At 37.8% G+C, this 23,145-nt stretch overlaps 1 protein-coding gene across 1 annotated transcript; it reads right to left on the reverse strand.

The window, feature by feature from the left end:
* Positions 1–5,285: 5,285 nt before the first annotated feature.
* Positions 5,286–22,626, reverse strand: scamp5a (secretory carrier membrane protein 5a). The gene is made up of 7 exons (XM_067436136.1): positions 22,373–22,626; positions 19,852–19,912; positions 19,548–19,667; positions 18,606–18,762; positions 18,405–18,506; positions 10,873–10,990; positions 5,286–9,224 (listed from the first exon to the last, which is right to left on the reverse strand). The coding sequence occupies exons 2-7, from the start codon at positions 19,856–19,858 to the stop codon at positions 9,033–9,035; spliced, it is 696 nt and encodes a 231-aa protein (XP_067292237.1). The 5' UTR covers positions 19,859–19,912; positions 22,373–22,626; the 3' UTR covers positions 5,286–9,032.
* Positions 22,627–23,145: the final 519 nt, after the last annotated feature.

The raw sequence follows: 23,145 nt of genomic DNA on the forward strand, positions 1-23,145 counted from the left end.
ATGTGTGGCAATTTATGCATGCATTTAGGACTAAGAACTAGCTGTTGGAGGAAACTCTCCGTGCCCTAAAATGGTGATGCAAATGGTTTTGTTTTCATTCACTATGGACTGAATTCTTTTCCTTGAAACACAATGCTTGGATGATTTTTGTAATTCGCTTTTCTCATAGTTAAATGCATCTTATTTCATTTTGAAAAGACTGACACAGAACATACTTCCTGTTTCATATAGTCTTTTTACTGAAAGTAATAACAAGGGGCCCTTATCATACACCCAGCACAATGCGGTGCCAGGCAGATATCATTTTCATGTCCAGCGTCATGTTGTTTAAAGGGCCCATGGCATGGATTGTTTTATTATTTTATAATGTTTCCTGGGGTGTACTTACATTGTTAGTATGGTTTTTACATTAAAAAATGTCATTATTTAGAAATAAAAGGCACTTTTTCTATACTGATATTAGCCCTCTGGCTTGAATGCTCTGTTTTAAGGGGCGTGTCTGCTGTGAGTCTTCAGTGAAAACACCCACTGTTTTGATTGGCTGACATCTTTGCATTTGAAATGAGATTACATGCGGAGAGGGCGTGGTTTAGTCAGGCGTGAGCAGGCAGCTGCAGCACTGCCAGTCGAGAGAGCCAGAGAGAAACGGAAAGATTGCTGATTGCTGTATAAGATTGCTGTGTTATTGTACCGAGTTTTTGAGAGTGCAAGTTTATTTTGTTTGTATCTGAGAGCTCTGAATAAACACGAGTGAACTTTGCAACGTTATTTCTCTCACAAAATGCTTTCACCACAACAAACAGCAAGCACACGACATGAATACAGTAAGAGCTTCTGTTGAGCAAGTGTGCACTGCAGATATATATGTGTGACAGACCGATCCGAACATTATAAAGAGTGTTCTTTGAACGCTCTCTGTAGTTTAATCATTTAAATAACAGATTTGTTTCATGCTGCTAACAGAAATGACGTGCTAACAGAAATGAAGTTGATCGTTTTAGTCACTGGCTTGATTCACTGATGCATCAAGACGGCCAGCGGCGGGACTAACAATATTCAACGATTTGGAAAGAAAGTTTGTGTAAACTTGAATGATTAGCTACACATCAGAACTCTCTGATCCCAGATCAGGCATTAATGAACACTGTTACTCACTGTTTGTGGCGGTGCTGTTGAATCTGTATGGTAAAGCCTGTGCAGTGCTGACATCCACTGATAAACTGAATATGTTTTCTACTGTTATTCTCTGGGCGGGCAAAGCAGAGGAAGGGGCGGAAACCTTTCCTGGTAGGACATCATAACAGGAGAATTCAAGATCGGCTCGTCTGAGCTCTCATTTTCTCAAAGGCAGAGAAAGACAGCCAGAACTCGGTTTACACTGATCAAAATTTCTAGCCTCTTGGGGACAATATTCAGGCTAGGGGAACTCATATTAATGTTGAAAAACCTCATAAAATAAAAATGTCATGCCATGGGACCTTTAAATAGATAACGTACTCGACCCCATCTGTTCACCCATGGCCATGCGGGTCTGGAAACACGGTCTGTTCAGGCACATTGTTGGTGCGTTGCTTTTTTAAGGAACTGAAAACGACTGCGCCATTGACCAACAAAAACCTGGTCTAAAGTCTATAGCGCAATATTTGTTTTGTTATTTAAAGAGCCTGTTAGTAATATGCACCTATAGGCGGGTCCACAACACGCGCACACTTTGCTTATTATACACACAGCGAAGTTCAGCAGCACCGAAATATTTTGAAATATGTAACATTTTAATAAATGTAAAAGGTTCTTATTGTGTAAATAAATATAAAAATGCCTACATGTCATAATGGATAGTCGTTATTACATGTATCAGAATTAGCCTACCTATTTGCAGTAATGACGAGCGAGCAAGCGTCATTGGACGAGCAGTTACGTTTCCTCACTAGAGAAGGAAATCAGAGACTCTGATTGTTTTATTGCACTTTACGCCCAAAACACACTCATGACATTAAGAGAATATATAGGGACAGCCCTGTTGGACAATACGCACAGACCGTTTTTCCCGTTGTTAAGCTAGTAAAAATGGATCCGGATGCCCTAAGTGCACCTGTGCCATGCGCTTAGATCATTAAAATAGGGCCCAATGTCTTTCATTCAATGAGTTCTGTAAATAAATAAAAATGACAAAGGAGGAAATTGTTTTAAACTCTAGTATGCTAAGTTGTAACTACATGGCCTTACCATGTTGTGTGTTTAGCTCTCTGAGAAGCATCTAGTTCTCTTGGTCTCTTCTATGGTTATTTTGCATTTTTTCCAGTTTGTGTAAACATTTTTACATTTGGTCAAAGGTTTAGTCAAATGAGTCAAGGTGCAGATGTTACAATGACGGTTGATAATAAAAGTGCAAGATGAGCGCATTGCATTGTGGGATACAGTGTCCAGTGCATTGTGATTTATACTGCACATTTTTGCAGATGTAGAAGGTCATCCAGTATTCTATTCATGCATTTTTTTAATGATGCTGAGTATACAAACTGAAAAACAGCTCTGGTAGTATACTTTCCTCAGTAAGTGGAGATCGGATGCAATCCACCCAGGCTTTTAGTGCCATCTGCTGGTGGATGAGCAATTTTTGCTCTGATGGTTAACATCTCTGACTTATTTTGAGGTTAAAAAATGGGCTTGGAAAGATGAGAAGTTTAGGGGAGATGAGTCAGGCAACCCAGAACAGACCTACAACATATTCAAATCTACATTAAAATGGAAACAGACAAAAAGGGGTTATAAACTAATCAGATAAGTTTTGACAAAATATACTTTGCATACTATATATACTAAATTTGCAGGGCAACTGGCAGTCTCTATAACTTAATCTAGTCAGATGTTAAATAGACGTTTAGAAAATGTCTTTAAGATGTTTATGATTTACAAAACAATGCTTTTTATCAGATGTTTGTATATGTTTGTGTAGGGTCTGTGCTTAAAAGTCGCTGAATCATGTTTGGAGTGTTAAAGATATGTCAATAAAACGTGAAACAAGCTATCAAGCTCTTTTATGTAAGTGTGGTAGAATTGGTTTTGCACCAAAACCTCTTTCTTGTATTGGTTTCCCTCTCATGAATAATGTGTGACTATTACATGTTAGCACACTTAGCACTGTTTTTTCTTTGTAGTTTCTTTAGACATTCCTTTAAACTAAAGGGATACTCCACCGCTTTTTCATATTAAACTATGTTATTCCCTTAACTAAGACGAGTTGATACATACCTCTCTCGTCTCAGTCCGTGCACTTAATCTCTCTGACGTGCGGTGACGATCTGATAGCATTTAGCTTAGCTCCCTAAGCCCAGTTCATTCACTATGGTACCAAACAAAGATCAAGTTAGAAGCGACCAAACACTTCCCCTATTTAAATACAGTTACACGAATAGTTGAACGATCAAGTATGGTGACAAAATAAAACATGGCGCTTTTCTAAGCGGATTAAAAAGGAGAACTATAATGTACGGAAGAGTACTTCGGCTCGGCGCAGTAAAAAGTCCCGGGAAGATGTTTCGGCCGGGACTTTTTACTGCGCCGAGCCGAAGTACTCTCAGAAGTGCTATTCCGCCATACATTGTAGTTCTCCTTTTTAATCCGATTAGAGAAGCGCCACATTTTATTTTGTCACCATCCTTGATCGTTCAACTATTCGTATAACTGTATTTAAATAGGGGTCTGAAACTGCTCCATTGGGCTGTGATTATGGGGCGTGTTTCAACCGAACCAGGAAAGACATCAATTGGATAGACCTACAACCAATCAGCAACGAAGCGACGCATTACGCTAGTTGTCAAATGTCAACAGAGCTCAACTGCACTGTGTTGCCAAGTCCGCGTGTTTTTCCCCCGCGGGTTGTTTTCTATGTCCGCAGGTTGAAGCGACTATTGTGATATATAGACCCATGAGTGTAAATTTTAGCAGGCAACCTTGCCAAAATAACACATATTTTACCGCCCAAACGCCATTTTCCCCCCGGAGAACACCCCGAGAAGCTATTGTTCAGGGCTAGTAGTTGGCGAGTTTTGTTGTAAAAACTTGGCAACCGTCTCTGCACGTGCGCTGAAATCAGGCTGGAATAAACGATCTTTGCCGGTGTTGTAAAAAAATTAAATAATTTAATGATACACAGAGTACTTACCCAATATGATCATCATTTCTGAGAGAAATTGTGAAGGTGAATGCATATACAAACAAGCTCTCCGTTTAGGATTCGAAAAAATACAACCCAAGCCCCTTTGATGACGTGCATGATTACGTTACTGTTGATCATCTGTCCGTCATCGTCTAAAGCCCGCCCTGATGATTTCATTGGTCTGAACAGTTTCTGTTCAGGGATAATCACTCCTCTATGGAGCAAGGCCAGACCGAACTGCCCGACCTAAAAATGTTGTGGGCGGGGCTAAGTTCGGCTGGCATCCAGGCTAGCGTGGTCCAAAACAATGACAAAATTCTAATTTAGAAGATATAAGAGTTCAAAACTAACAATCTCTCACTTCTTCCGCTAATACGGATCAATGAGTTTGATGACATCACTCTGCTCTTCAGCTTCTCATCAGATTTTCTGTCCAATCAAACGCTCTCTGTATCTATTAAATAGATGCTGAAGCTGCAGCTAAAATCGGTCACTTGGTCAGACATTTACTATTTTCTACATGGTGAATGGCACATAGTGCACTATATAGTGGATAGGGAACTATTCAGGCAGTGTAAACATCCATTGGGGCGAATGAAGTCTGGTTTCACATTAGTGTCACACAACCCGACGCATTGCGTACACACAATCTGCTCCAGTCCAGAGACACGACAGCACAGAGCGGATCATATGATCAAGTCAGCGCAGACAACAAAACATATCGGACACATTTAAAATCTGCACAGAATTATATTTTAAAGCGATACAGAGGAGATTAGGAGGAGAAATTAGGATAAAACTGTGGCTTTGACCGAGCTCAATGGCTCCTGTTCCATATGTCCTGCCCTGTTTTCCTGTTTGAAAAATTACATCAACACATTGAAAAATGCTGCTCGTTTCAAAGGTTCAGTGATATTTTACTATTATTGAGATACGATTAAAATTTATGATATTTTTATTTAGTTTATTTTGTATTTGTAGTTATTTAAGTGCAACCATTTTAACTAAATGAAAAGGAGAAGTGTTGCCTTTGCAAGATTTTGTTTTTATTTCGGTTAGTTCTAGTGAAAATGGGTTTTAATAGTTTTATTTTTTGTTGATTATAAAGACTTGGACAGACTCAGAATAAACATCATCTGTTTATTATCCATCAGGGAGAGATAAAATAATATAAAAGTAATACAAACTGAACCAAAATAAAAATAAAAATCATCTCAAACTGCAGAAACAACCACCTTCAGATATCACAACTAGTGAGCTTCATGTTTGCATGATTGTTTGATTTGTAAGTAGCCTAGTTTTTCTCAGGAAACCTAACATGTGGAGTTTACATGGAATTCAATACAAATAATATTAAGTACACTAAACATAGGGGCTGAGGGAATAAATATGGCAAAATTGAAAATAGAAAATTATTTCAATGTTTGACCATTAAAACTCGGGGGGGGGGGGTAAAAAAGATAAAAGAAAAGAAATAAAAATGGAAACCTGTAAAATGTACCAGACTGTCAACAATACATTCCATGTTAGGCTTGACAAAATAATTAACATCTACACACGCACACACACACACACACACACATGGCACGAGGTTTGGTTGAATTCACAAATTTACCAAGCACCACACACAACTCACTGTACAAAGACAACTATCAGTTTTATGTTACTACTGGCATCTTTCCACTCACTTAACTTTACAGTATGAACAAGGCTTTATCTACTAGTGGAATACATAGGCATGAAGATCAGGGCACAAAAGAACATGGCGGGTCTTGGAAAGGACAGTGACCGTAGCTTTTGCTGGTGCGGCTGAAAAATAGCATTCTTGTTGATGTAATCAAATCATGCATGACAGATATCGATATTGCTTCTGTCAATGTTTTCTTCAGTGACTGTCAGAAAACAAACAGGTAAAGTTATATACATCCAGTCCACCAGAGGGCGCAACGGGACTATTCATTTCAATCAGAGACAAACTTCAGCCAGAAGCGTTGCACAGGAAGTCCTGTCTTACCAAAAGGCCCACAACTGTGTACTAAGCATCACACAGTGGAACAGTTACGCTTAAAACACTCAAAAACACATATTAACAAAAAGATCTTTGCATAAACAAAAGAGTACATAGAAAAACTCCCCAGACATACATAAATAATATCACACATGTCATGGGCGTATTGTTTCACAGTTCTTGAAATGATTAAAAGTATTTTACAAGCCTTGATAGAGACATTGAGATGACATATTACATATACTGTACACTATTATTTTAATCTATTCCATTCTTTCTTTTCTTTATCCTCTTTAAACTATGACCCAGTTATACAGTCAACCATGTAATTATTACTAAACAGCTCCTCATAGATAGACTGTAAATCCAGAATTGGAACAACAAATCTAACTAAATGTTTTACTATATATTACAAATCCACAATTTTTCAGGTCTGAAAATGTTGAAATAATCTCTAAATTTTAGTGCTGTCAAATTGATTAATCACAATTTAAACAATACATATACACACACACACACACACACACACACACACACACACTCACACAAACATATTTCGATCAGGCATAACATTATGACAGGTGAAGTGAGTAACACTGATTATCTCTCAAAGGAAGGAACTGGCGACAGGGTCACGGGCGGCCAAGGCTCATTGATGCACGAGAGGAGAGAAGGCTGGCCCGTGTGGTCCGATCAAACAGACGAGCTCCTGCACCTCCAACAGCTTAAGAAGTTAATGCTCAGAATACACAGTGCATCACAGTTTGTTGCATATGGGGCTGCATACCCGCAGACCAGTCAGGATGCCCGTGCTGACCCGTCAGACCAGGCCACCGTCTTCCATTGCTTTGTGGTCCAGTTCTGATGCTCATGTGCCCACTGTTGGCGCTTTCGAAGGAGAACAGGGGTTAGCATAGGCATCCTGACTGGCTGTGGCTATGCAGCCCAAATACGCAACAAATGGCGATGCACTGTGCATTCTGACACCTTTATATCATAACCAGCATTACCTTCTTGAGCAATTTGAGCTACAGTAGCTCGTCTGTTTGATCAGACCACATGGGCCAGCCATCACTCCCCATGTGCATCAATGAGCCTTGGCCGTCCATGACCCTGTCGCCAGTTCACCACTGCTCCTTCCTTGGACCACTTTTGATAGATACTGACCACTGCAGAGCGGGAACACCCCACAAGAGCTGCAGTTGTGGAAATGCTCTGACCCAATTGTCTAGCCATCACAATTTGGCCTTTGTCAGTCATTTTTGTTTCGCTTTGGCTCAAATCCTTATACTTGCCCATTTTTCCTGCTTCTAACGCATACAAATACACATACATACAAGGACAAAATGTTCACTTGCTACCTAATATATCACACCCACTAACAGGTGCCGTGTTGAAGAGATAATCAGTTTTAATCACTTTTCCTGTCTGTCACAATGTTATGCCTGTGTGTGTGTGAGTGTGTGTGTGTGTGTGTGTGTGTATATATATATATATATATGAACAAACTTTTAAGTTAGATGCAATTAATCATTTTGAAAGCACTACTAAATAGTGCTTAAGCACTTAAATAGTGCTTAAATTTATGTAAATCAGGAATTTCACACAAGAAATTGCTTGTCGATGCATAATAGAGCAAATATTTTTAGGAAATGTCAAGAAAAATCATCACAAATGGACATCATTTTGGGAAGATGCAAAGTACTACTGTACATCACTTAACCTGTAAGAGTAATCCATAATTAATATGATACAACATATATATATTGACAATATTACTTCATAATGTGCTTTAGTTGATGGTTTTAACCCAATGGACAATAAACCACCAAGAAGCCAGAAATTACTGAAACTCAGTCTCTGATTATTTGCAAACAGTTATGATTTCTGTGATATTAATGATAACGGCCTCTGCATCAGATTTAGATCATAATGGATTGAATTTATAACAAGCCTGTGGCTGAGAGTAGATTAAATATTTACTCTATTCGAGAGCATTTAAATTGAACTAATGTACAAACGCACAACATGTACAAATATTTCGCCCGATCGATTTCGTAAGTCGAACCTCGCCTATAGTACATCAGCATTAAAATGAGACGATTAAATCCTGAGGTAAAACAAAACTGCACATATTAAACGCAAACAAAATACTCAACAACTAAAAAAACAACGTAAACATATGGCTTTCCTTCGAACCTTCAAAGAAAGTGAAACAATTTGACAAAACAAACCAAGCTCTCTTTGCACTTGCACTTGACGTAAAGTGCTCAACAGAAACAATGTAATGTTTGTAAGCTTTATACCTTTTCATCTGAGAGATCAAGTAAATACCAGTCAATTTATTTACGAAAGCTGATCTTTTCTTCTCTCTGTGCATAAAACCTACGTTTATTCGTAAGACGTGAGAGTAAAGATGTGTCTGCTAAATAGTCAAAATGTGTTTTTGAATACTAACAGCCAACCAAAATATATATAACTGGCTTGCAAATACCACATAGATGAACCCGACAACCATCTGAGAGTCTATTTACTATAGAAACATGGTGAGTTTTGGAATGTTTCCTTATTAGTGCTCTAGTGTTTAAAATACGTTAAGTGAAGAAACACTACATAACCGTTAATTCAATCTGCCGTAATACCACATGGCAAGACTGATAGTTTCCTATTTATGGGGTCTAAATACCAAAAGCAACCCTTTAAACTATCGTACTGTTGTACTGGTGGGAACCTGTTTGAATTCCAATTGGTCAGAAGAATCTTTCCTTTTTCCCTCCCCCAAACTAATCGCTGACTTTATCCCTTTGAAACGCCTTCCCAAATACCCTGTTTCTGTCCCCTCCCCCCATTATGGCTGTAAAGGATCTACATTGGGTCATCATAGTTGTAGGTTGGTGCAGCGGAGTACTGTTGTTGGCCCGGCATGGCCCCCTGTGCAGCGCCCATAGCTGCCTGCTGTGCTGCCTGTTGGACGTGAGGGTTCTTCCAAGCACCGGTGGTCCATTCTTCCTGAGCTTTGCTCATGCTGCCTCCGCTGCCACGGTAGAAGTTGTGAACCTAAGACAGAAGAAAATTGTATTGCTCTAAGGTTGATCTTTCATAACTCAGAACTAGGCATATATGTTTAAAAGAAAATACAGTTCAGTGCAACATGTGTAACACACGTCTGTCATATAGGCAACATTAAAGGCTTACGCACAGGGTAGTAATAGGAACTTAGTTATTGGAATGACCCACCAGGGTGGTTCCCCGAGAACTAAAGTTCCCCTAGGGCCATTTTCCTGGTTGCATTCGCAGCGCCAGTAGGAGCTCTGGAGTGACGTAAGCTTTTATTTTGACAGTGGCAGGCCTTTATTTTGATAGCACTGAGAACGCCAGAGCCTGAGCACATGGTTCGCCATATTCATTAGTTTAAGATCTGTTTAACTGTTCTGTCTAATACTTTATTAGATAGAACTGTTATACAAAGAAAGTAGACCGTATATAAAAAATAGACAGTTGCTGGCATACAGAGGATAGAGCTACACTGTAAAAAAATATTTAGAAAAAAGTTACCTGGTTGCCTTAAATTTTTGAGTTCATTGAAATTAAAATTGAGTTAATACAATGACATTTTTTTGAGATTTGACAACCTTTATTAAAATATTATTAAAAGATTTTGTAAGCATATTGGGTAATTGTGTGCGTTTTATTTCTGATGACGCAATGAAACATGCCAAATTGTGCTATTTTCATGATTTATCAAATTTTTTATGTGGTTCAGATACAATAATATTTAAAATATTTAAAATTAAATACAATAATAATTTCAAAAAACTCAAATTTTTAAGGCAACCAGGTTACTTTCTTTCTTAAGTTAAACCAACTAAAACCACAGTTTTTTTTACAGTGTATAAAATGTGCTATATTAACATTTTTGCGATATGCAAGCTTGACAATTATTTTCATAGAACCAATAATTTATAAAAGGCAGATATTACATTAAAAAAATTATAAATACACTTTTTTTAAAATGTTTGTCTAAAGTATTTTTTAAAACACTAAAATCTGAGGTTTTTATTGTTTTAAAGTTAATTTGAGCATCACAATATTATAATGTACAGTATAAAACATGGATATTCATTTCATGAACTTTACAGATTACTGTCACAAAAAATAGTTAGTGTTTTTAAATATATCAAATACGTGAGACAATAATTATTTGTATTGAACCAATAAGCAGATAGCAGATAGCAGATATTTTATTAAAACTATTAATAACAAGAAAATATTATTCTATAATATTCTGTCTAAAATAATTAAATAAAACCTGAAAATAACATTTTTTAAATGTTTTAGTGAATTTAGGCATCACAATATTATATATACAGTATAAATGGATATTCATTTCAAGAATTAAAGAATAAAATATAGTTTTTAAAGATTACATTTATGTTTTAGGCACATCTGAGCACATTTCTTTAGAAACAATAGAAAAAATAGAAAAGGTGAGATTACTAAGGATTTATCTCAGGAGAAAACAAATAAGTAAGAGAGTGCAGTAATTCTGTGCAGGATTAAAAAATGATCAATGATCCTTAATCAACAAAAAAAAATATTGTTAAGATTAAGACATCACACAGCATAACTTAATAAGTGCTTGAACTTTATATATCATGGGATCTGTTTATAGTCTAAACAATAATGGCGGAACAATAACGGGTACCTTGGTGAGGGCGATGAAGGAGAAAACAGCCACGACAGTGAACATTATGGTTGGAATCAGCATAACAACGGCAGAGCCGATATTAGTGCTGAAAAACGTGATGGTGGCCAGCCAGCCACTGTGATAGAAACACAAAAAGAGATCCTCTCCTCATTAACATGCTACTTAGAAAGTGCAGTACATGACAAGATTGTTGTACATTCAGAATATTACATAAAGTCCAGATGTACTTTAAACAGATCATACTATACGCCTGCTAAAAATAATACATGACGCAAGAGTATATGAGTCATTTGAGATTCTGTAGGATAACTCAACTGGAACTGTCCCAGCGTTCTTTCTTTCTTTCTTTCTTTCTTTCTTTCTTTCTTTCTTTCTTTCTTTCTTTCTTTCTTTCTTTCTTTCTTTCTTTCTCTGTCTCTAGATCTATCTATCTATCTATCTATCTATCTATCTATCTATCTATCTATCTATCTATCTATCTATCTATCTATCTATCTATCTATCTATCTATCTATCTATCTATCTATCTATCTATCTATCTATTGTCCATCTATTTCATCTGTCTGTCTGTCTATTTGGGCCCTATTTTAACGATCTCAGCGCATGGTCTGAAGAGCATGGCACAGGTGCAAAAAACGGTCGGCACGCCAGGCGCATATCACTAACGTCCCCTTTAAAGGAACACTCCACCGTTTTTAGAAATAGGGCTTATTCAACTTCTTTCCTACATTTAGATATGTAAGCAAATGCATTTTTGTCTCAGTGCATGCATTGTTTTAGAATACGCAGGACACAAGAAGTAATTAGGTGGGTGTTTTTTTTTTTTTGATGACTTTTACTCAGGACATGCTAGCTGGAAACATAGGATTCCATTCATTATGCTAAGCTAAGCTAACGGCGACCATGCTAAAATAAAACAATGCATGCACTGAGACAAAATGCATTTGCCCACATATCTAAATGTAGGAAAAAAGTTGAATAAGCCCTGTTTCTAAAAACAGTGGAGTGTTCCTTTAAATAACACAAAAAATACAGCGCTATAGATTTTAGTTCAGGTTTTTTTTGGTCAATGGCGCTGTATTTTTCACTTACTCAAAATAGCAACACGGCAACAATGCATCTAAACACACCTCGTTTTCAGACCAGCACAACCTTGGGCGCAAGTGCATTTGCTATTTAAAGTGCCCCTATTATGGATTATTGATAATTACCTTTCATGTAGTGTGTAACATAGTTCTAAGTGAATGAAAACATCCTGCAAAGTTTTACACCTGAAAGTGCATCATTTTTGAAGTTATTGGCCCTCATTTATCAATCTTGCGTAGAAACGGGCGTATATGTTGGCGTATGATTATGCTTACACTCCTCTCACCGGCTGATTTATGAAGCTGTGCGCACCTCTGCAATCCAGGTGTACGCAATACTGGCCCTTGATAATGCTGCGGCTGAAAACGATCGTCATTAGAATAACACGCCCCTATATATTCAAGTCTCCGCCTCCCCCACGCCCTCATTTTACGGCATGGACTCACGGAAGACGGCAAAATAAGCGAAACTTCTCCGACGTGGAGATCGGGCGCGCTCAATCATCTCACTAGTCCACTAGTCAGGGCACTGATTAGGACATAAGTCAATGGGCTGACTCCCTGATCAGTGCTCTACTGAACTAGTGAGACGCGCCCATCGAGACCATCACCAGGGAAGTAGAAAATAACTAAATAGTTTTATTTGGGAGTTTAAAGAGTGGGATTAAAGGTGCCCACAAAAACATGTAGACTAATGGGGTGTACGATAGTGATGATGTGATGTGGAGTAGCCTACCATTCATTCACATTAACAATTGCATGACAATTTGTAAGATTCTTATTCTTATTCTTATTCTTATTATTATTATTATTATTATTATTATTACGATTTTTATTATTAATGAGGATTATTGTTATTTAGAAGAAGAATATCGTTATTATTTATTTTTTTATTATTATTGTTTAAAAAAAGAAGAATGTCATTTTTATTATTTTGTCAGTCTGAATTATTTTCAGTCCCAGTCCGTGCGCAGCTGCCGGGCCTAATCCTAAACCGTCAGGTAAAGCGCACAGACTCGCGACTGGAGGAATACATGCCTAAAATCAAATGCTTTGGTAAAGTCACACAAATAAAACAAGTCCATGTTGCACAAAAATAAACACTGAAGTTTATAATTACTATGTTGTTGTTTTTTTTACAGTGGGTCATAATATAGCATATATTTGTCAGTGCGTTTTGTGGTGTTAGGAATTGTTTTTCTGCGCATTTTCGCACTAACTCCAAACGTGAGTACACCACCTCCTGAGCTGGTGTAGGATTTGAGCGTGCCGTAGTCACCATGGGTTTGGGTGTACACAAGGTGTACGCTGGAAATTTGGTGTATGCACTTTTGATAAATGAGGGCCATTGTCTTTCAAAAGTAAGAGTCGACTCTGAGTCAATTAAATAAAAAGTTTTTCACATGAGTCGCAAGCCGTTTCATTGTGACGTCAAGACGAAACATTAGCATATTGCCAATCCAATTATTGCAGACACCAGGGAAAACTTGAACACATCAAATACTGCAGCTGATTCCTGCGGATACTCGATAGCATCATGTAGAGAAGACGCTGTGCTCTATAATGTGTTTATTGTGTTTCATATTGTGTAAGTATATGAACTCATGTTATTATTGTCTTACTGAAAAACTACTGTAAATCAGCGGTGGGCTGCAGTATTTCCTAAAACTGTTTCTGTATGCAGGTTTTCTGTCATTCTTACTACTTTGAGTAAGGATAAAGGACAGAACAAGTTTAATATTACCTTTAATATTATCAGTAATCACATTAGTGTTCGGCTAACGTATGCACTCTTATTGATACAGTTCCTGCATGTGCATCGCAATAAATTAGAAACACACACACACACACACACAGGTTTTTTGATGGACACACACTTGTTTATGCTGATGGTAAGGAATTACAGTTGAAACATCTCATAATGTACCTCAAACTGAGTAGAATCACTCAGAAACGTCCTGCTCAAGGTTCAGGTGGAATAGTTAGTTTTGCTGACCAACCACAACAGACTGGGACATCTGACCAATCAGAGCAGTGTAGGGTCGTGAAAAGGATTTAGGGGATTTAGGGTGCTTCCACACTAGCACTTTTGGTGCGCACCCGGGTTCGATTGACGTGAGAGTTCGGTTCGTCTGGATGATGTCAACACAGTCTTCCGAGCCCGCATCCACAAACTGTACCCGAGTCTGCTTAAAGGGTGGTCTGGGGTACGGTTCATGTGAACTCTGGTACGGTTCGCTGCTAATGTGAACGCAATCGTACTACATGGCGGAAGTAAACCGCTATTAATGCTGACTGATTTTATAAAAATCACTCATTTACCTGATGCAGTGCACTGACATACTCCAAGCAGAGAGCTGTATATCTCATCTCTGCTCGTCTTTAGCGTTCTTTAGAGCATTTGCAGTACATTAGCGGCAGATAGACCCAACCCTTACAAAAGGAAAATATATTTACTAGGGGTGAAACGATACGCGTATTCGTATTGAACCGTTCGGTACGAGGCTTTCGGTTCGGTACGCGGTACGCATTATGTACCGAACGGTTCTTGGACTAATTAATTAGATTCGGAAAATAAAAAAAGTGTGTGAAATATAATAATATGCGTTCAACAAGGTAGCCCAATAACCAAAACGACATAACAGGCAATGCCCCTGACACCGCCGAAGTGAAAAAAAAAAAAAAAAAAGACCAAATATGTTTTAGGCTGCTCAGTCAGGTGCTCGCTTACTCAGTAGGCTACGCGCTGAATGCTCGTGGCAAAATGGCTATTGCGTTTAACAAACCAGAAATAGAAGATCCTCCAATAACCAACAGGTCTGGTGTTTGGTTGAACTTTGGATTCTTGGTAAGCTATGATGGTGTTGGCAAGAGTGATGGATTAAAAAACAACGGTATGTCGCATTTGCTGATGGTACAGCAGCGGGAATAATTCATGTCATGTCAATCAAAGCCGACAACAAGACGATCTTGTTGTCTTTACGCCGACAACAAGACGATAAAAAGGAGAAACAGCCACAAACTATCCCACAAACTATCCCCGCAGCATTTAGACAGACATTTCCAACTTATTCAAATGGCAAAAGACATCAGCGCGGCGAGTGGTCCATTTATAGCCGCGGATATGAGACCTTACGCCCGTTTCACACATACTCCGTCTGCAGTGCGTGTGCGTTGCGTATTTTTTTCCGTACCCATGTTAACGGATGACAGCTTTCAGACTGCACGCGGATGCTGTCCGTCAGTCCGTTCCAGGTGCGTTGCGTCTGCAGCAGTGCACGGATCGTTTTCGTACCGAGTCTATTTTTTGCTGCGCTGCGCTGCGTTGCTGCATTAAAGTGATAGAACATTTTTCGCATTAAAATAAACATGCACTGACGCGAAAATCTAGTAATTTCAACACGGATGCATATCATTTAAAATATACTCTTGTTTCAAAGTCAACACATGGCTTTTTTTCTCAAGTAAAGCAACAAAACGACACCTTACCTGGCATTGAGGTAAAAAAAAAAAGTGCCATAATGGATAGCACTCGTATACTTTCTTGGAGGTAAAAAGCAAAGTTCTTTTTGACCGGCAGGATTTCTTTTAAAAGGGTGTAAAAACGAAAGAAAAGACGAGAGTTGGCTGTTTTTGAATAGACTATTGTAAGTTTCTAATTTAAAATGTTTATGATTTTAGGCTATAACCTATGTTTAAATGTTTTGCCTTTTGTGTGAGCTAAATCTAAAGTATATAAATATGAATTAATGAATTGAAAAAATGTTGTTTAAATGTAATAGGCTACGTAACCTGACTTCTATTAAAGAGTAAACAAAGAGAATTGGAATTCTGACGAGGCATGTTCAGTAAAAACTTTTGGATTTTAAAAAATAATGAATAAATGCTGTGTTTGTGGTATGCAACAGCGGATCAGTTGCGGACTGCAAACGCAGCATATGTGAAAACACTACAGGGTGTGGGGCTCCTGCAACGCATACGCAACGCAACACGCACTGCACACGCGCTGCAGACGGAGTATGTGTGAAACGGGCGTCACACATACTCCGTCTGCAGTGCGTGTGCGGTGCGTATTTTTTTCCGTACCCATGTTAACGGATGACAGCTTTCAAACTGCACGCGGGTGCGGTCCGTCAGTCTGTTCCAGGAGCGTTGCGTCTGCAGCAGTGCACGGATCGTTTTCGTACCGAGTCTATTTTTTGCTGCGCTGCGTTGCTGCATTAAAGTGGTAGAACATTGTTCGCATTAAAATAAACATGTACTGACGCGAAAATCTAGTAATTTCACCACAGATGCATCATTTAAAATATACTCTTGTTTCAAAGTCAACACATGGCTTTTTTTTTCTCAAGTAAAGCAACAAAACGACACCTTACCTGGCATTTAGGTTAAAAAAAATGTGCCATAATGGATAGCACTCGTATACTTTCTTGGAGGTGAAAAGCAAAGTTCTTTTTGACCGGCAGGATTTCTTTTAAAAGGGTGTAAAAACGAAAGAAAAGACGAGAGTCGGCTGTTTTTGAATAGACTATTGTAAGTTTCTAATTTAAAATGTTTGTGATTTAAGGCTATAAACTATGTTTAAATGTTTTGCCACTTGTGTGAGCTAAATCTAAAGTATATAAATATGAATAAATGAATTTAATAAAATGTTGTTTAAATGTAGTAGGCTACGTAACCTGACTTCTATTAAAGAGTAAACAAAGAGAATTGGAATTCTGACGAGGCATGTTCAGTAAAAACTTTTGGATTTTAAATAAAAAATAATGAATCAATGCTGTGTTTGTGGTATGCAACAGCGGATCAGTTGCGGACTGCAAACACAGCATATGTGAAAACACTACAGGGTGTGGGGCTCCTGCAACGCACACGCAACGCAACGCAACACGCACCGCACACGCTAATGTAAAGAGCTAATGTCTTATTCCTGTAACTACATAGAATATGGGTAAAATCATACAAAATAAAATCATACTTTGTTAGTTTTAATAAAAAAATAATAAAAAAATGTAATTTCTGCCAATTTTTTCTTTTTGCTGTATCTAAAACATACCGAACCGTACCGAACCGAACCGTGACACCAGTGTATCGTATCGAACCGAACCGTGAATTTTGTGAACCGTTACACCCCTAATATTTACCAATATATTTCTTGAAATATATTATAATATATTGTAAATACATGGAATAATATATTGATGGTGTTATACAATATATTATATATTCCTGTAATATATTGCAAAATATACAAATGATTGCCGCTTTCATATATTGGAGAATATAAATATTAAATCCCATATATGTGAATATATTGCCTAATGTATTCCATGATATATTCCAATATACTGCAATATATTTTTGTTTCGCTAGGGAAGTGTTATAACCTACTGATGCTTTGGTAACAAAACCAACGATTCAAAAACAAAAATATAAAAAGTGACGGGACCAACGTTTCGTTACTAAGCAACCAGGTGAACAGCTGCAGCTTTGATGACGCAAACGAACCCAGGTTCGGACCCAAATAATATAATATGAACAAAGTCCAGCGGGGGCAGGGGGAGGGTGGAGCAATCGAACTCAGGTTCGGTCCAGGCAATCGAACCAAGTGTGAAAGCACCCTTAGAGAGACAGATTCATTCCTTGAATCGTTTGAGAATCATTAAAACATTGTGGTGATGTGCAATGTATATTTAGCCTAGAAATCTAGACGCACCCTAGCAGCAGCAAATTTAATCTGCCCGCAAGTGTCGTCTAGGAACTCTCAATACCCTTCTGAGCTGTATTCCCCTCACTCTTGTCAGGCCAATCACATCGAGTAAAGAGTTGGCGGGCAGGGCCATAATGACAATGGCCGAGTTGCATTTGCGTGCTTCTAGTAAACACAGAAACTGGCGAATCAGGTTTGACTGCGATTCTGGAAGACTTGGAGTTAAGCTTTTCTCTGAGAAAAGAACAAAGAACGGCACTGAAGTCATTCTTAAAAAGGGAAGATGTGTTCGGAGTTTAGCCGACCGGATATGGTGAATGTTTAATCTATCAACAAGCTCTGTTTCACCTTCGTTGCTCTGGTTGGTGTAGCGCTATCCTATCGCGTGCAGAGGGAGTTTGAAAGACAACCGTTTATCCCGCCCCTCGGATTGAGCCCTGTCTATGGTGAGTTTCCCAGACCAAACATCTTGATGTGGGTCTGGCTTGTCAGGCTAATGTATATTATGAGAAAATTAGTTTTTTGACCTTTGATGCATGTAAACCTGTTGTTGGAGACCTCCAAAACTAAATAAGGGAAACTTAAAAATAGCATAATAGGGGCATATTAAACAACATGGTGCTTAATGTGAAAATGAGAACTGCGTCTGGCTGAAACTAGCAAAAAAAAAACACGCTGGGTGTATGATTGATAGGGCCCTCGATCTATCTATCTAATTACATTTTAGCAGTTCTTACCAAACTCCCCATCCTGGGATTCCAACAGCCTGAATGATACTAATCACCACCTGCGCCATGAAGACGAAAAAGAACATCATGAAGTTGAAAGAACTGTCTGTCCTGCAAAAGAAAGAGTGAACTGCATTAGGGTCATGCACAACGACATGATTACAATTCAAAGACTACTTTAAAACATCTTTAAACATTAGCTGAACTCACTTAAAGGCTTTGTAGATGGGCCTAAACCAGCACACGTATGAGCACGGGGTGAACAGTATCAGCCACAGGATGGCCATGCCAAAATTGGTTGCCCCGCCCCCTCCGCACATCCATGCTAGACAGCCAATCAGGTTTGCTGCTAGAGTGGCACTATTCACTGCGAGTGAAAAAAAATTTGTATTAACTTAAAAGTGTGATGAAAGACCCTACAACTCAAGCTTATATCGCCAATTTAATTACTTTTAAATATTTATTAAAGTTAATTTAATATATAATTAAATTAAAAGTTAAAAATTACATTTAAAATATTAAAAAGCAAATTTCCTTTTCTTGCAAAGAATATCATGTATACATCATATTGCAGTTGATGCATACTTTAGGGTTGTAGGGTACTAGATTACAAGGAAAAATAAAATTTAATCTATTGGAATGGGGCCGATACCAGAATATCGAGCACATTTATGACACACTATGACTGAAATGTAATGTCTAAACTAAGTTCAAAGCTAACAATACTTTAGATACTACTACAAATGTGTATTTATTTCAACAAACACTTACTTTCTCATTTCAAGATAGTTCCCAATAAGTGTGCTAATGAAAAAAGGAGTTGGTAAACATCCTACATGGCAAAAGCAAATCTAATGCTTGTGAGACTTAATGATAACCTAGTAAACTGTGCAATAACACAAGTAATATGACACTCCACTATTTTATCCGTGGACCGATAGATCAAAATACGAAACCAGTCTCTACAAGTTTTCGTGTCTGTTTTTTCTCAGTGTTTACAGTGAAAACAAAAGAGACATTGTAATGGTAAATAAAGCCACATGATTGCAATCTACTCAGTGCACACACCGTAATGAACAAAAGAAAATGCCTGCAGAGAGAATACTCCAGAAATATATACAGTAATACATGCTGAAATATTTAAAAACGTACATATCCATAGGTAATACATTCGTTTGCACATTGTACGCCACTGGTCAGGGATCTCGTTGAAGTCTTGGTAAAAACATGGTTTCAGTGGAATGAACCGTGGAAGAGGTGGGAAATTGTTTTCTGTGGGGGAAAAAAAACAATTTAAAGCTTAACTTCTTAAGTCCTGGTTCAGTAACAAAACTATGGACATGTGCCATGGCAGGACCATGCTATTCTTTGAACATCCTTACAGTACCATGTAAAAACCATGGTACTTGAATATGGTAACAATTCAGTTTGGTTTAAGAAAGTTAAAAGCTCTTACCTGCCATGGAGATTCTTGTTTTCTTTCAGCTCACCAACGTAAAATTTTAATTTTTAAAAACCTGTAAAAACACAGACACAACACATTCACACATTGCAATGAAACACTTTAAAGGGTTAGTTCACCCCAGAATGAAAATATGATGTTTATCTGCTTACCCCGAGGGCATCCGAAATGTAGGTGTGTTTGTTTCTTCAGTAGAACACAAATGAAGATTTTTAACTCCAACCGTTGCTCGTATAAAGCATGTCAGTGGGGTGTTTTTCTATGAGAGTCAAAAACACATAGATATACCAATCTATATTTAACCCTGCGGTTTGTGGCAACACATTGATGTTTTAAGACACCAAACGATCAGTTTCTGCAAGAAACCGAACAGTATTTGTTATTTTTTCACCTCATATCAGACGAATCTCATCTAGTATTCCCAGCGGCATTACTTTCGTTGAGTAAGGGACCCGGTGCGGTCATGGATATATTTACATAGATGCCTCATTCGACCGATCTGCAAAAGCTAATTCTGATGAGGTATCTATAAATACGATCGCACCGGTTTTGACCTTACTCGACAGAAGTAATGGCATTGGGAATACTAGATGAGATTCGTCTGATATGAGGTAAAAAAAAAATACCATAAATACAGTTCGGTTTCTCGCAGAAACTGATCGCTTCATGTCTTAAGACATCAATGTATCATCACGAGCCATTGGGTTTAATATGGATTCGTTTGTCTATGTGTTTTTTACTCTCATAGAATTACATCCATTGACATTATACGAGCAACGGTTGAGTTAAAAATGTCCATTTGTGTTCTTCTGAAGAAACAAACACAACTACATCTTGGATGCCCTGGGGGTAAGCAGATAAACATCAAATTTTGGGTGAAGGGTGAATTATCCCTTTAAGAAGTGTTTATCTCTCTCTCTCTCTCTCTCTCTCTCTCTCTCTCTCTCTCTCTCTCTCTCTCTCTCTCTCTCTATAAATATATATAAATATATATATATATATATATATATATATATATATATATATATATATATATATATATATATATATATTAACCAATCAGAGCAACGAAGCGACGCATTACGCTAGTTGTCAAATGTCAACAGAGCTCAACTGCATTGTGTTGTCAAGTCTGCGTTTTTTTCCAGGGGTTGTTTTCTATGTCCGTGGGTTGAAGCTACTATTATGTGATATATAGACCCATGAGTGTGAATTTTAGCAGGCAACCTTGCCAAAATAACACATTTTACCCTCAAACACTTGAGGGTGAGTAAATTAATGGATCATTTTCATTTTGTGGTGAACTATCCCTTTAAGCAGGATGTAACACTGACCATGTTTATACACATTATTTATTTTCAGATTAGAGTCCATTTTCTATAATAAAGCAACTTGTAGGCTTAAAATTTTTTTCTGAGGTATGACTTTGTGTTTGTAGAACAAAATGTAAATATCTCTTAATGTTGACTACAAAAATTATTTTTCAAATCCAAAAAGTGATGTCATGGCGACTGAATAGCTTGATTTTTTTTAACCCAAATTTACGTTTGTTTAGTCATCCAATATATTTATGGTGAATATTACAAATACAATTAATATTCAGAATTCTCATTGATATTAACATGTTTAGAAAACTACAAATATTGACTTAATCTGTGTATGGTAATCAAGTCAATGCATTCACATGAAGCTAAAATAAATGTGCAATATTGTTAAATTCTGTAATATCCGATTTTCTGCTAAACATGTAAACATATGATTGTTGTCACAATGTAGCTGTTGATAGTTATTAACATAAACTCAATCAGGAAAACAGGTTTATGAGGCCTGCTAACTGAATCCTCCTCTTTTGACTCCAAACAACTGTCATGAAGACACGACTAGAGTTAGTAGGCTACAATGATTCGAACGGTTCGAACATAAACAATCGTTTCATGGCGCTTATTATAATACGCCGTATTTGTAGCGAATGTCAACAAACGTTTATCCTTAGTGACTTTATTGTTAACTATCTTCTTAGAGATTGTATCATTTCTTCGTAGCTATTATTATCAATCATATTTGTAGCGATTATTATCAACCGATAGCTGGTAACGTTAGCTTTTCTCGCTCGGTTCTTTGCCAAACCCGGCCGGTTGCAAAGTGAAGGGCACGTCGCGGGGGTGGTACACAGATATGAAACGATGTCCTAACGTTATATTTCATAAATACAAATGGGAATTGTTGTTATAAAACGTAAGAAAATAATTGAAGGAGAAAACAAGAGAAAGAGAATATTTTTCAAACACATAATCCTTCATTTCAGAGCGGTAAAGAGGTCGAGCATAGCGCCCTTCAAGGGAAAAGATGGAGCTGCGCGGGGAGGTGTTTCATTCAACAGTGCAAGCTAAGACTGCACCCTTTTCTGCTTTTCCCTGGCATGTAAGGCATATAAATCTGTTCAGAGAACATTGATATTAAGAAAAAGGGTAATAAAGTAAAAAGGCATCGGTGGAAACCGTTTCCTTCTTCCTACCTTCTCGCGCGTTCAACCAAGAATATGTTTCCAATGCACGCGCTCACTTGCATCTATTCAAGCGCTTTCCGTTCAATGATCGATGCACTTGTGATAGTGACGTTTTCCAAATCCGTTATATTTTGAGATGATATTAGGAATAAGGGAGTGAAAACAATCACGTCACGGTACTCCTACACTCACACGCACGCACGTCGACGAGCATCCGTTCCGCGAGGGATGAATGTGTGTGATGCTGAATTCATCAGCCCGTGTGTGTGTCTAGGGGAGGGCTCTACACTCGCGATACTTCATTCCTTCACTTCTCAAAAGTGTGGCCGCTCTCCACGGTACTGAAGAAAAGTAAATTTATATATAGTCTACAGACAGGCCTATTACATAGCCTAAGTAATAACATTCGTTTTGAGTAAACGGTAATAATTAAATGTATATGATACACACACACACACATTTAATATTTTATTGATATATTACATTTTTTTACACATACAGAATATTATTACTGAGGCTACTATAGGCTATATATATTGTCACATGCATTTTCTGTCTTGTCTATGTCTCCCAGTTTCCTGTGTTTTCCCAGTTGGTATGTTGAGTTTGTATTTTGTTCTTTGATCATGTTTTTTCCCCCCATTGTGGGTTTTGTTTTGTTTTATGTTTCTTTGGTTTATTAAATGTACTTCCATTAATCCTTGCACTTGAGTGAGTTTCACCTCCACTAACGTCACATAAAAATCCGACCTTTAGAGGACTCAGCAAGAGGAGTTTTTGTT

The sequence above is a fragment of the Pseudorasbora parva genome, chromosome 25, assembly GCF_024679245.1.
Source record: "Pseudorasbora parva isolate DD20220531a chromosome 25, ASM2467924v1, whole genome shotgun sequence".
NCBI lineage: Eukaryota > Metazoa > Chordata > Actinopteri > Cypriniformes > Gobionidae > Pseudorasbora > Pseudorasbora parva.